The sequence below is a fragment of the Rousettus aegyptiacus genome, unplaced genomic scaffold (genome assembly GCF_014176215.1).
Source record: "Rousettus aegyptiacus isolate mRouAeg1 unplaced genomic scaffold, mRouAeg1.p scaffold_m13_p_11, whole genome shotgun sequence".
NCBI lineage: Eukaryota > Metazoa > Chordata > Mammalia > Chiroptera > Pteropodidae > Rousettus > Rousettus aegyptiacus.
This window is the reverse complement of record NW_023416286.1, coordinates 75,806,370-75,820,616: the sequence shown is the minus strand read 5'-3', so window position 1 is coordinate 75,820,616 and position 14,247 is coordinate 75,806,370. Positions and strand designations below refer to the sequence as shown.

The 14,247-nt window shown below is 36.6% G+C and overlaps 1 protein-coding gene across 1 annotated transcript; it reads right to left on the bottom strand.

Moving 5' to 3' along the window:
- Window positions 1–2,116: 2,116 nt before the first annotated feature.
- On the bottom strand, window positions 2,117–14,049 carry MZT1 (mitotic spindle organizing protein 1). The gene is made up of 3 exons (XM_016133406.2): window positions 13,905–14,049; window positions 5,504–5,649; window positions 2,117–2,366 (listed from the first exon to the last, which is right to left on the bottom strand). Exons 1-3 carry the CDS (start codon window positions 13,981–13,983, stop codon window positions 2,343–2,345), a joined length of 249 nt encoding a protein of 82 aa, XP_015988892.1. The 5' UTR covers window positions 13,984–14,049; the 3' UTR covers window positions 2,117–2,342.
- Between the last annotated feature and the right edge of the window lie 198 nt (window positions 14,050–14,247).

Genomic DNA, 14,247 nt, shown 5'->3' with positions numbered 1-14,247 from the left:
TGATCACATCTCTTCCTTCCTCTGATGCCCATGGAATAAAGGTCAAACTTGTTCAGGGATGTTCATAATCTGACTTCAATCTGTCTTTCTAGCCCTCTCTTACTCTCCCTTAAATATTACTTCCTATTTCAGCCAGAATAATCTTTTGTAGATTCCTTCTCTGTACCTGTACAATTCATTAGTTTCTAACACTCTATTGCCTGATACTTGTTATTAGAAAATTTTAAATATGTCTGAAATATGTAAGTAAATTTCCTATCTTACTATGTAAAGAAGCTCTTTTTTGAAGTATAAAAAACATAAGCTCACACATCTTTGATATGTCAACTTTGTTTTCAAGCCTGGGGCAATGGTAATATAGCTATCTCTTCACTACCAGGGGAAAAGCCTTCCCTTTACATCTCAAGTCTAATTTTACACTGTAAATTATACAATCAACCTTTAAATAGTCTTCAATCACACATAACTAATATGCATCTAAATATTTATAGAACACCTACAGAAACACAAGTTGAAGTCACAGAAATATATATTAAATCAAGAGTATACCAATAATCACCAAAATGATTTTATTTTTGTCAATGACAACATGCATTACACTGAGATTGTATCATTACTTTGTTTGGTTTCCTTAAATATTACTTAAGTATGCATTAAAAATATATGTTTACATTCAAGAAACGTAACATATGAAAGAAGTCCTGTGTAAACATACCTCCTTCTAAATATATTTTCCTGCTTTGTTTTATACATAAATAACTTAATCTACAAAGTCATAAATAAAACTATTACCTCTTATAGCCTAAAAGTATATATAAATTTTGGAGCTTAACAAAAGTGTTCTCTTTATGATTTTATATGTAACATGCAGTATTTGTAGTATTTCTTATCAAATGACTTATCATTATAAGTTCTTACTGTCTCCAAATAGTTCTCCCAATAATACACCTTCCAGTGCACTTGGTAAAGATGAATGCATTTGAAAAGTCAAAATGGTCAAAAGACTAGATGTTTTAAACAGTACAGAAGGTTGCCATTTAAGTATTACTAGCCTCACTAAAATCACTTGACTTTGTCTGAAGAACAAAAAAAATGCCGCTGAAGAGTAAATGCTTGTACTATCATTTAAATGGAAGCTAACAAAGTCTAAAACAAAAATAAAACCAGATTAAATTTGTATTAGTCTTGGGGAAAATATTCCATTGAGATTCTGTTACAGAAACAAATTAATATCATCCTAAATTTCTAAAATTTACTTTGAATCAAACTCTGAGTGCTTAAAACTTTCAGGGTAAAAATAATGGCACATAAAAATGATCTTGGAAAGACATTACAGAATATAAGATTATTTAGATTTGTTTAATAACTGGAAATCTTTATTCCTTCAGAAAATAGTAGCATTTGTTGAACAACATCTCCTGTTTAATAATTACATAACCATTAGTTACCTATTTAGCTATTAGATAACCCCTCAGGATATATTAGGTAAGCACTCAAATTATTTTTATGTAATAAAAATAAAAAGAATTTTGCATGTTGAAAATCTTTCATTATATATTATTTTTTATGCTGTCATTTTCTGAGTATAAAACCTAGAAAGAAAAACATTCTCAATTAATATTCTCATTAAATTTAAATGATTCAAATGAAAACATTAAGCTAAGTACTGCTATTCTTTTTAAAATCTAAGTACTTAAAAATGTTATTTTTCTATCAAGACAAAACTGATCTGGTTCACACTCTTAACTGCCGAATTTTATGTTTAAAAAACTAAATATTCTTTGTTAAACAGCAAATTACAACAAATGTTTTTTGTGCTCTTATAAAAAATAAGATTCTAATATACATAATGAACCTAATCAAAATTCACAAATGGTGGCTAAAATTCTGTCAACTTTTAGCCCAATACAACATAAATCCAGTTATTCTGCATAAATAATTCAAGACTAAAGTTTATAATGGAAATGTAAACAAGTCATAACTACTACATTACCACTGATGGGTTCCTCTATTCTTTAACCAGGTACAACAGATGTACACATCTGATAGACTGCTTAGGACATTAAAGCTATCAGAGCTATAAATAAGGAATACATAAATATGAACACTACAATGCCAAAGTATTAGAGCTGTTTAAAAAAGATGTGACGTAAACACATCTGGATGGTTCCTTCTGCAAGCCACTTTTCATTGATTCATAAAGCTATGGTTTTATAATTCTTTTAAAAAGGAGAATGTTTTTACACTGCTGCATGCAGTAATTTCTTTGTACATTCTTGACTACAATGTGATTTTCAAAACCTCTTGCAGAGCTTGACGTCTCATCAGGATTTTCCAGAAAGTCAGCTTGTCATATTTTCAGCAGCCTTGAACAAGAAGGTAAGAATCATTATAATAAAATCATAGAAAACGAGGTGCCATGTAAATAAATATGTCAATATTGCACTGTCATTAACGAACAACCTGTCCTCAACATGTACCAAATCACTTTTATCAAGATAATGCAATGGTTTTCACTTTTGCAGTGCATTAGAACCTTTTGAACTGATTGCCAGTCTAACAGTAAACTGCTATATATTCTTAAATAGCTAATGTAAAACTACACTGCTACTTGAAAAATTAACCTATAAAAGACCTTATCCACATAGTCTTTACTAGTCTGTTTCTGCAAGTTTTATTATAGTGTGATAAGGAGATTAAGATGGAAAGACTTTCCTGTTATTTATAAGCTGGAGAAAAAAGGGCAAAAGAATAATGAGCACCTGGCTAATCCTGCCTCACCTATACCATCATTATACTTCCCTGGATTACTTTAATTAACATTTCTTCTTCGTTGGAAAATTTTCAGGCCCTCCTCGCCACCTAGTTTTAATGAGATACTGGTATACTGGTTTTAGAGTATGGGAGAAATGTGTTAAGAGGCTTTGTGTGTGACTTACTTTCCATTCAAATGGGCAACACTTTCTGATTTTCGTTCTACTTGATTATTGATTATGCCTTCATATGAGACTATGGTCCACTGGATGTGAGATAACTAGTACGCCAAACTGAGAAAGCTATGTTATTTAATACTTTGGGATTTATTTTGTCTACGGAAAGGCTATGCCAAAATACTTCTGTCAGCCTTTCTTGTACATTCTTTTCAGATAGGTTATATGCCTCTGGTTTCTTTATAGCACTCAAACTACATTACAATACAAAAATCTCTATCTGGAAGCAACCTGTGCATATCCATTCATGGTAGAAAGAATAAATAAGTTATAGCATAATTTGTATAATGAACCATAATTATTGCTGTGAAAAGGAATGTTACACAGTCTCACACAACATAAATGAACCTCACAAATATGTTAAATGAAACGACCCAGTAAAAAAGATTGTGCTATAAGATTCCACTTATATCAAGTTTGAAAATTTTACAAAATTAAACTGCAGTGTTTATAGGTCCATAAAAATCAGGACAGTAGTTACTGGTGGGGAAAGCAGAAAAGAGAAGTCAGTGATGGGGACTTCTCGGGTGCTGGCAATGAGAGATGTATGGATATTCTCTTTAGGCTAAATTTTGCTCTGTAAATGTTGTTTACATTTTTGTCTTATATTTAATAATCAAAAAGTTTTAAAAAGCAAAAAACCAACAACCCAAATTACTGGACTTTATTAGAGATGGGCAAGCTAAATCTTTTATATAGTTCTATTTCCACAAAGAAAAGAAAACAGGTAGAGAGAAGCCACTCTGTCCTTAAGCAGGAGTACCTTAGTTTCAGCATTCATGGTTAGTGTGTGCAAGCAAGAAAGGGAACCTTCCCTTTCCAATCTCGGCAATTAAAAGATGCTAAATTTGAATCTGACAAAAGATGGTTCTCTGGGCTCATTTGGCAGCACAGCCCAATTGCCCTCACAGTTTCCTGGTCTCTGAGCCACTCTGAGTCTCCCTTCCCTTCTCTTTACTTATTTATTTTTATTATTATTATTTTTTTTATAAGTTTGTGCCAAACTAAAGACACATGCTGCTGAGCAAGACATCAAATGTTCCCAATTCTTCCCTTTTATTGAAGGATTAAATTCATGTTCATAGCCAGGTAGTTCTACTGGCTACTTTCCTGCCTGTGGAATCCCAGAAGTCTGACATGACACCTTTCATTCTGTACCATACAGCTCCCTTTCAGCCCAAGCTGGCAGTGTTTTGTGCTGAGACGGCTGACTGCATCTATGAGTCATACACCTGATCTTACCAGAAGGCTCTGCGACCACTCTTGGTCTTCTCTCCCGAGTGTGCTATCTGGAAAGACTGAGAATTTTCCAAAGCAAGTGCTCGTTCCTTTTTGTCTACCAGTTCTTTCCTCAATTTCTCATTCTTACATTTTACTATAAGTGGCAAAGAGAAATCAGGCTGCACTTTCCACACTTTGGAAATTTCCTTAGCTAAATATCCAAGTTTAGTGCTTACAAGTTTTATTTTTCTTCCAAACAGTGTAACATAATTTAGCCAAGTGTTCTGTCACTTTATAGCAAGCATAGCTTTTCCTCCAGTGTCCAATAACACGTTCCTCATTACTGCCTGAGACCTCACCAGAAGTATCTTTAACATTCATATTTCTAGCAAGATCCTATTCCTAATACATGTATCCTCCAAGAAGACTGAAGCCTTCTCTACAGGTCACCTCTCCCTTTCTGAGTCCTCACCAGAATCTCCTTTAACGTCTACCAATAATCTCTTCAAGAAAATCTAGGCTTTTTCTGTCAAGTACATTAAAACCTTCCAATCTCTATTACTGCCTAATTTCAAAGCCACATCCATATTTGTATTTCTTACAGCAACAATCCACTTCCCAGCAGTAAATCTGTTTATTTCTAAGGCTGCTATAACAAAATAGAACAAACTGGAATACCTTAAAATGACAGAAGTTTATTCTCTTATAGTTCTGGGGACAGAAGTCCAAAATCAAGGTGTCAATAGGGCCACCCATTCTCTGAAGGCTCTAGAAGATCCTTCCTTGCTTCTTTCTAGCTTCTGGCGGCTGGCAATAATCCTTGGCTTTCTTTGCCATCACTCCAATCTCTGCAACTGTCATCACATAGATTCTCCCCTGTATCCATCTTCACATGATACTGTGTTATCTAAATTTCCCTTGTCTTATAAGGACAGCAGTCATCAATCCATTATGATCTCATCTTCATTCGATTATACTTACAGATTACACCTACACTATTCCAAATAAGGTGATATTCACTGGTACCAGACTTGAGCATATCTTATTTGGGAGAGACACAATTTTACCTACAACACAGGAAAAATCCTAACAAAGTTGGAGACTTCTGGGCAAAAATAACATGGTCCATGATAGTAGCAATTTTTGTGATCTAAACAAACTACTAAGCTCCTGGTCTTCAGAATTTCTTCTGATGGTGATAAAAGCTACTTTAATCACATTTAGGATCTTTCACATAACTCCATCATTAATCATTTGTTAAATAAAAATATTTTTATTTAGAATGAACTAACTTTTAGTGCTTCAGTGGCCTTGCGAAGTTCCTTAATAACTGATGATAAAGCTTCTGGGTTAATTCCTTGTTCACAAAGCCGCACGCAAATAGACAGAGTCTCCATATCTAAGCCAGTATTCAAAATCCTTGAAATCTCGAGTAGAACTGAAAAAAAGAGAAAAATTTAAAAACAAAATCTTACATTTAAAATATGCAGGGAATGCTTCTATTTTTAATTCACATAATAGTGCAAATACCAAAGAACTAGCACAGCATCCTTAACTTTGGAAACAGGCATGTAATACTGTTTTGCCTTTACTCAGCTCTAGAAACTTCAAAATAAACTTGCACCCTCCCTCCACATCACTGTTTTTTGCATGTTTTTATTCTCCCATTCATTTAACATCTATCTAAAATTTATGCATCATAATCAGGATCATTCTCAACATCTCCCCACTTTTTAGCATTCTTTTACAACGTAATTTAGTCGGTCATATAACATCCCATTTTATGGAAACATCATATATTACTTAACCACTCTATTTTAAGAGTTAGGTGAATCTTATGTTTCCCCTGTTAATAATACTGTGATAAGCACGTGCACATACTAACTTTTATTTCATCAGGATGAATTTCTAGAAGTAGAACTGTTCAGTCAGTAATGTACATGTTTACAGCTTTAAAAATATTTAGAAACTTTTACAATTTGACAGCGAAATCCTGTTTGTTGATTCTAAGAATTAAAATGAAAGCTTATATTTTGTAAATAGCACTTCATTTTATTACAGTTTATAAAAGTACCTGTTTCACATAAGAAGCACTAGCATAGAATAACAGGATATAAATACACTGGCTGCATTAAACTTTGTTGTATGGTGGCTTTTCCTCGGAGTATGTTTAGAATTTTTTTAAGTCATGGTCAACATGTTACCTGTTTCCTGTATCATTTTCCTTTGGCATTATGCTTAGAAAGTTACAAAGATAATACAAAGATTATATAATTATCCACCAGTATTCTCTTCCAATACTGTAAAGTTTACTTCTTCCCCTCCAAAAATATTTAAATAAACATTTAACCCCCTGGAGTTGGGTGGAAAATAGAATCTCTAACTTTTCCTTCCAGAAATAAGTTGTTCATTACTATTTATTGAATAATCTATCTTCTGGCACTCAATTCAGATGCCACCTTTCTTACATAGTAGATTCCCATAGGACCATGAATTTGTTGCATGTCTATCTTGTGTCAGAGATACAATTTTAATTACTAAATTTATACCCCATGTAGTGGGTTAAAGATGCCTTTATCTTTTTGTGCCACAAGCCCTTTCATTCTCTCTGTGAACTTTAAAATATTGATCAATTCCAAAAACAAATTCCATTTGGATTCTGATATAAATTACATGAACACTATATATTTTAGGATGGACAGAAGAGTTAATAATGTTGTCATCTACTAATTTAAATCTAAATCCTCTCAAAAGCTTTTACAGTATTTACGGTGTTCAGGAGATGGGACTTTCCCAATTTTTCATATCTGATATTCATTTTCATCTCTAGAAATTTGTATCTTTTAAAAATATATGTCGTCCATACCTTAACTTTAGAACACATGGAACACACTCCTAATGTCTCTGTCAGCTAATCCTAACACCTGTGGCAATTTTGGGTCTGTTTCAACTGACTGAATTTTTCTCATCACGGGTCATCATTTCCTGCTTTGGCTACCTAATAATTTTTTATTGGATGCCAGACATTGTGCATTTTACCTTGTTGGGGCTGGATGTTTTTCCATTTCTACACATACTCTTGAGCTTTGTAATTAAGTGGTTACCTGGAATCAGTCTGATGCTTTGGGGTCTCTTAAGATTTCCTAGTCAGGACTACTAGACCCTATTTTAAGTGTAGGGTTATTCCCCATCACTGAGGTAAGACCCTCCTGAGTACTCTACCCAATGTCTTGGGAATTATGAAGTTTTCCATTCTGGCTGGTAGATAAAGGCACTATTCTCAATCCTGTGTGAATATGGCATACTGTTCCCTCTAATACCTTTAAGATGGTTCTTGACCCAGCTTTTTTGGGTACTTTTCCAACATACAAATGCTAGTCAAGGCTCTGCTGAATACTTAAGGGAGACCCTTCTGCAGACCTCCAGAATTCTCTCTGGGTGCAGCTTTGCTCTCAGGTACCCTGTCCTACAAGCTCTACCTGCTGTGGTCTCCCTGGATTCTGAGATCCATCTGCTTTATTCAGGATGCCCACTGGGTGGTCCTCTCCTGGATTCCTTCCCTCTCCCCACTGCATTCTGGTCTAGAAACTCTATGAAGGCAGTAAGTCAGGGCATGATACCCCGACGTGCTAATACTTTGTTGTTCAGTTGAATTTATTTCAATAAATCTATTTAAGATTTCTAATTTCCCACCATAATTTCTTGTTCTTGTTTCATAGCTAAATGATTTATAACCACTTCTATTTTGTGGCTCTTTCTGCTTTTCTGAGGCTTTATTCTTTTAAGCCATTTTTGAAATTTGTTTCTTCAAGTATAAGAAAACAGCAAAAAACAAAGTTAAGAATGTATTCTCCAGAGCCAGACTACCTGAGTTGAAATGCCATTTCAGTTATTACTTTGTAGTCAAGGTAACCTCTGTGCCTTTATTTTATTTCATCATTCTGTAAAATGGGGGTCATTATAGTACTTATGTGATTATTGTGAGGATTAAAGCATATGGTAGTACTCAGTAATAGATTTGGCTATTCTACTTGCTTTTTCTTTTCTTTTTTCAAGTTAGTTGTTTATTTGCTTTTTATCTACTTTAGGTGCTTTGTGATTTTTGATTGAAAGCTCATATTCTAGTTTTCTCTTGCATGTCCAGGACTGGTGATACATTCCTGGACAGGTAGTATCACACTGGCCTCCGCTCTCATGATCAGGATTTGTGGAGGCATCTGGGCTTCAGATGCACAAGACACATGGATGGTGTTGCTCAATCCCTAGCCATGGCAGGTGGCACACTTCCAGCCCTCAGCTTCACTCAGGCAGGGCAGCATGCTTTGTCAGGTTTCATTCCCAATCCCATGCTGTTATTCCCATCTGCTCTTTTCTTTGGGTGGACCTCCTCTCTCTAATCAATGGAGACTTCCCTTTCCTGTTTTTTAAACATGGATATGCTCATAATTGTATATTTTAATGTTTTGACATTATTTCTTGTCATTTTTATATGCTTGAAGCAGGAAGTTTCAGCCAGTGCTCAATTATTAATTTTGACAGTGGACTGTCAATTTCTTTAATTTTAGCTTTGGTTGTTTTCATGAACAGATTCTACCTCACTCTTACATATTCTAAGTGATCAGTGCTGATATTCTAGATTATTACTTTTATTTTGTAGTCAGCACTCTAACAAAGCATCTAAGTTTTTCAGTTGACTCTTGTGTTTTCTAGTGGGATACAAACAACTGTTTTGTGTCCTTTTTGTGTTCTTATCCTGAGCTATTTACTAAACCTTTCGTGTCAATGTATTTTTAAAACGCAGTGACAGTACTTCCCATTTTATTTAGAATACATTTAACATTAAGTATATTGTTTTTATATAATTATCGTTTAACATGTTAAAAAATGTACTGTTTTCTTTGCTAAGATTTTAAAATCAGGAAAAAAATGTTGATTATAATATTTTTTCATCAATCACTCGAAAAACGAGGAAGCTTTTTTTTTTTTTTTGACATGGTTAGGTAATATTCACAGCCGAAGAACACTGAGCTTGAGAAATTCCTACTTTTTCAGCCCTGCTCTTTACCTGGGCTACTCGCTGTAAACACAACCCCGAGAAAAAAAGAGGAAAGAGCATCCAGGGCTTTGTATTCTTGGCATACAGAGCAAGAATGTACAAGTATGCTGTGGGCTCATGAAAGACTAACTTGAAAGTTTCAGTATTCATGGTAAGTTAGTGCTATATAAACATGGGGGGAAAAAAATCACCTGAGACTCAAAATCAGACTGTGTGCACTTCCTAATCTCAGCAATGAAAAGATGCTAAATTTGACAAAAGATGGCCCTCTGGGCTCATTTGGCAGCACACCTCGATTGCCCTCAGCAGTTTCCTGATCTCTGAGCTACGAAGTCTCCCTTTCCTCCCCTTCCTTTTCTTTTTCACTTATTTATTTTTTATTTTTATAAGTTTGTGCCGAACTAAAGCCATACGCTGGGGAGCAAGATGTCAAATGCTCCCAATTCTTCCCCAGGAGGTAAGCAGCATGCAAGCTAGTGAAGCTTCATCAGTATTTGCAGTCGCTCCCCAGCGCTAGCATCACCACCTCAGCTCCACCTCAGATCATCAGGCAGTAGATTCTCATAGGAGCCCTGGTCCCTGGTGCAAGAAAAGGGTGGGGACTGCTGCTTTAGTAAATCGACAGTCTTTGGGAAAAAATGACATCATTCTACTTATAGCAATTTTTTTTTAAATTTTTTCTTTTGAAGATCTATTTATTAACTATTTTGGTTCTTGATTTTAAAAATAAATCAAATATAAAGGCTAGCCCAGATGATATCCAGTTGGCAGCTATGAGCTCTATTAAAAACTGACAACCTTTGCATCCTTTCCTTAAGAGGCCACATATTCTGAATATCACTATGCTTTGGTTAAATAAACATTAATATATAGTTCTGAAATCTAAGAACACAATCCACACACACACAAAAATTACTGAGAGAAGGGCGGCAGTAAGATGAGGAGAAATACTGCATCCTGAGGAGGTTCAGATTCAAAAAGTTTTGAATATTTCAGGTTGGCTCTCAGAGATAGATTTTTAAAAAAGGGAAACCCACAATACCAGAATTTCGAATAACAATGATTTTTGAGTAAGTCAGCCCAGCCCCTTTATTCCTCCATATGAAACCTACCTTTCCATACAAGTAGAAATTATATTTGTAAATAGCCAGACTAACATTACTCAAAACATTCAAAACTCATACGTAAAAAGTATTTATCAATATTACATCTAATTTGAAAAGTAGACCCCAGTGATCACTAGGAAATCTGCCACAGTCCAGTTTTTCCAACCCAAGAAGATCCAAACTTTGGGAAATGATGCGGCCGCTTTCTGCTGCTATAACATTGTTTTTAGTAGTGTTATTTCTATTTATAAAATATAATAATTGTTGATTACTGAAAATGTGTAATCCTAGAAAACGTAGCATTCCTAGGCATTATGTTAAATTAACACTGGCAGCAAGCTGCACTTTTTTTTTCTAAACAAGGGTTGGAAGCTATAAAACGGGAGTGTGACAAGATCAGATTTTCATTTTTAAAAGACGTTTGCTGCATAACAGGGAGTGGACCTTGGAAAGGGATAGAATACATGTGCAGAAAAAGTCTAGCTAAGTTATTGCAATTTCAGTGAAAGACTGGTGTATAATGTGTACAGGAGAGATTAAGACAAGTGGTCAAATCTGACTGAGATCAGCGAAGAATTGAGAGGGTTTAGTGACGAATAGGAGGTAGGACTGGTGAGAGAAAGCAAAACTGCCTCCCAGGTTTCTTTTTCACAAGAGCAACTAGATTGATGGTAGTATGGACTACACGTTTGCTCTGATGACACCGCCTTATACACTGAACACTCTCTGAACTCCTTTTTCTAACTACCTGGTAATAACAGTATTATACTAAAGCCTCTAGTAAGAAGAGATACATTTTTATTCTAGTTGTCAAAAGTGAAACTACTAGTAGTAAAAAAATTAGAACATAAGGCAAATTCCTGAATATAAGAAAATAATTAAAGTATGAAGCTATCAATAAAGTATCTAAAATTTCAAAATACTGAAAAGCAAAAGAGGCAACTGAGAACACAGGAGGAAAGAGGTAGTTGAAAGAGACATTTCAGAGGTAGTGGAAAGAGATATTTCAAAGAGAGTGTTTATGATCTAAGAGTGACAGCAGATGACCTTACACAACAGACCTTATACTAAATCAGAACTATGATCAATCAGGTTCCCTTCAGAGTGACCTGTGCAGATAAATAACAAAGTCCACCCGAAGTGTTGTTATAAAGATCCTTTCATTTCACAATAAAATTACAAATATATAGCTGAGTTCTACAATCCATACAAATCACAAATATCCATTTAAAGATTAAATCACTGCTAGGTGACTAATACTGAAGGAAGAGAGGCAGTAAAAAGATGAGGAGAAATACTACATCCTGAAGGGGGTAGTAAGACTCAAACATTTTGAATACTTCAGGTTGGCTCTCACAGATAGATTTAAATGAAAGTGAAACCCAAATTAACAGAATTTCAAATAACAAGGATGTTTGAGTAAGTCAGCCCAGAGCCTTGGGCAAGCTAAAGTTTTACTTCTAGGAATGTGAGTGGAGGAAGGTGAGATTATAAAACGACTACATTTAGAACTTTTTCAGTTTAGTGTATGGTCAACTATTTAAAATGCAAGTGTCACTATGTTTTCTTTTGTGCCTCAACCATTACAGGTAGCATGGAAAATATTTCAATGTTTTCGATGACTATGCAATAATTCAATTTCACGTTTTATGTGACTGATCTGTCTTGGACCCAATTATGGCACAATAGCAGGGATTTGATATAAGTTTAGAGTTCTAATAGACAAGATAATATCTTGTCACATTTATTGCCAACCTGTGGCCTTTCTTTTCACAATCAGGTTTGTGGAAAAATGTGTAGAGCAGTGTCTCTAATACTTACCTTCTCTCTTCTACTTTTTTTTTTTTAATCTGGTCTTTCTTCACTTTTTCATGTTCTTATACTCATTATAATCTTCATTTTACACAAAGTTCTCCCAGTAAAAATCTAAAAATTGATGCAACCAATACAAACTTTCAGCTCTCATTTCTACATCGCAATTCCACCACAGATAAAATGTGAATATTCTATTCAAATGAGATCCTATGGCCATGTAATTAAGGAACCTAAGCACAGCTAACATAAGAAAATTGACTGGAAGTGAGTCCTCATAGTCTTCATCCTGTTCAAAAAATACACTGGCTTCCAAGCAAAGAAATATACGACAATAATGTGATATATATAAAGTTTGTGTACACAAATCCACTTAAAAATAAAACTAATGAGCTGTAATACATCAAGAAGGATGGGAAAATAGGCTAAATATGGTGTTAAGAACAAAATGGTTTTTTTTTTTTTTTGAAAAACAGGCAGATACTTGGTAAATAAAAAATGAGATGCAATGGCTCTAATAAGTAATTCTTTCAATGGCTTTAATAAGCAATTCTTTTAAGCAACAGCTAGTGCATAAAAAGTTAGAAGTTTTATCGGAAGTCCCATTAAGGAGATGTATTGTAAGTGGAGACTACTGTAAAGGAGAAAGAAATGCGGCACGAAGATTAGTAAGAATTACACGGGGTTATGTTATCCGAGAGACAGAGGCTGATGTGCGTCTCCCCTGAAAATGTAGAAACCAGCGTTACGTCCATCATTCACAAATAGGCTGGATGTGAATAAATTGGAGACCAAAAAAAGGAGCATGCAGTGGGATGACATCTTATATTACCCCCAAATAATACATCACCTTCGCTATGCTTTTACCTAGTTATCTTATTGAAATATTCACGTTATAATCCTAAGAGATAACCTTATTTTACAAAGCGGGGTGGGGGTGGGGGGGACAGGTTCAAAGACAAACTTTTACGTAGTTTCCAAGCTCACCACCAGAGGTCTAAAGGCAGAGCCGGCATCACAGGTAGAGGGTAACCCCAAGACGTGTGCTTCATCTTCTACTACGTGTGTAGGCTTTAATCTGCGTGCCTCGGGGCGCGAAAACAAATAAATATACCCATTTTCAGGACACCGGCGTCACCTCCTCGAAGTTAAAACTGGGGCAACTCTGATGGAGGGGCGACTTGTTCATTAACCGGATATTTTAAAAAGCGCCTACTACAGTGCCAAGCACAAAAAAGTAGCAATGACCAAACATACGGCCACTGCCCGCACGGGGCTTAAAGTCTTGAAGAGTGAACAGTCTGAGCCCCGCTCGGGACTAAAAGTAATGGGCGCCCAGCACCGGACGCCTGCGCTGGGGGTGAAAGGGTGGGCGCGGCCCACAGGGCTGGCCCCGGAGGGAAGGACGCGAGGACCCGGCGCGGGATGAGCGCGGAGAGATGGGCGGCGCGCGGGGTCTCGAGCGGGACGGACCAGGCACGCGCCAGGCTGACGTGGGGGCCGGAACGCTTGGCACGCGACAAACTACGCAGAAGCGAAGAGACAACTCTCCAAGGATGGGACATCAGTCCTGCGGCCCTGGCGAGTACCTTGGAAAGCTCTCCAAAGATGCCGTACGCGGCAGGAACTGGACCCAAAGTCCTCCCGGGTTCACCCCCGCCTGGGGTTCCTACCGCTGGAAAACGTAAGCAAGCGAAAAGGGTCGAAACGGGCACTCACCGTCCATGGTCTCCCTCACCGCATTCAGATTCGCCGCCGTAGCGGCCGCCCCAGCCCCCGCGCCGCTACTGCTCGCCATGGTGGTGGCCGAGGTGGGCGGGAGAAGGTCCTAACCCGGAACTGAAGCTCCTTCCTTTCTCTTGGGCAATCAGACCGCGCGTCCCCAGCACACGCCGGGCGGGCTCCGCCCCTCGCGCTCGTCGCCAGCGTAAGGCTGCGTTGATTTGAATTTGGAGCTTCGTTACTCAGCGCGGAATGTGAAGCGTGGAGTTGCATTCGAATTTACCACGCCGCCTCGATGCGATTGGCTGGTTCGCGGACAGCGGTTCGACGCGATTGGCCA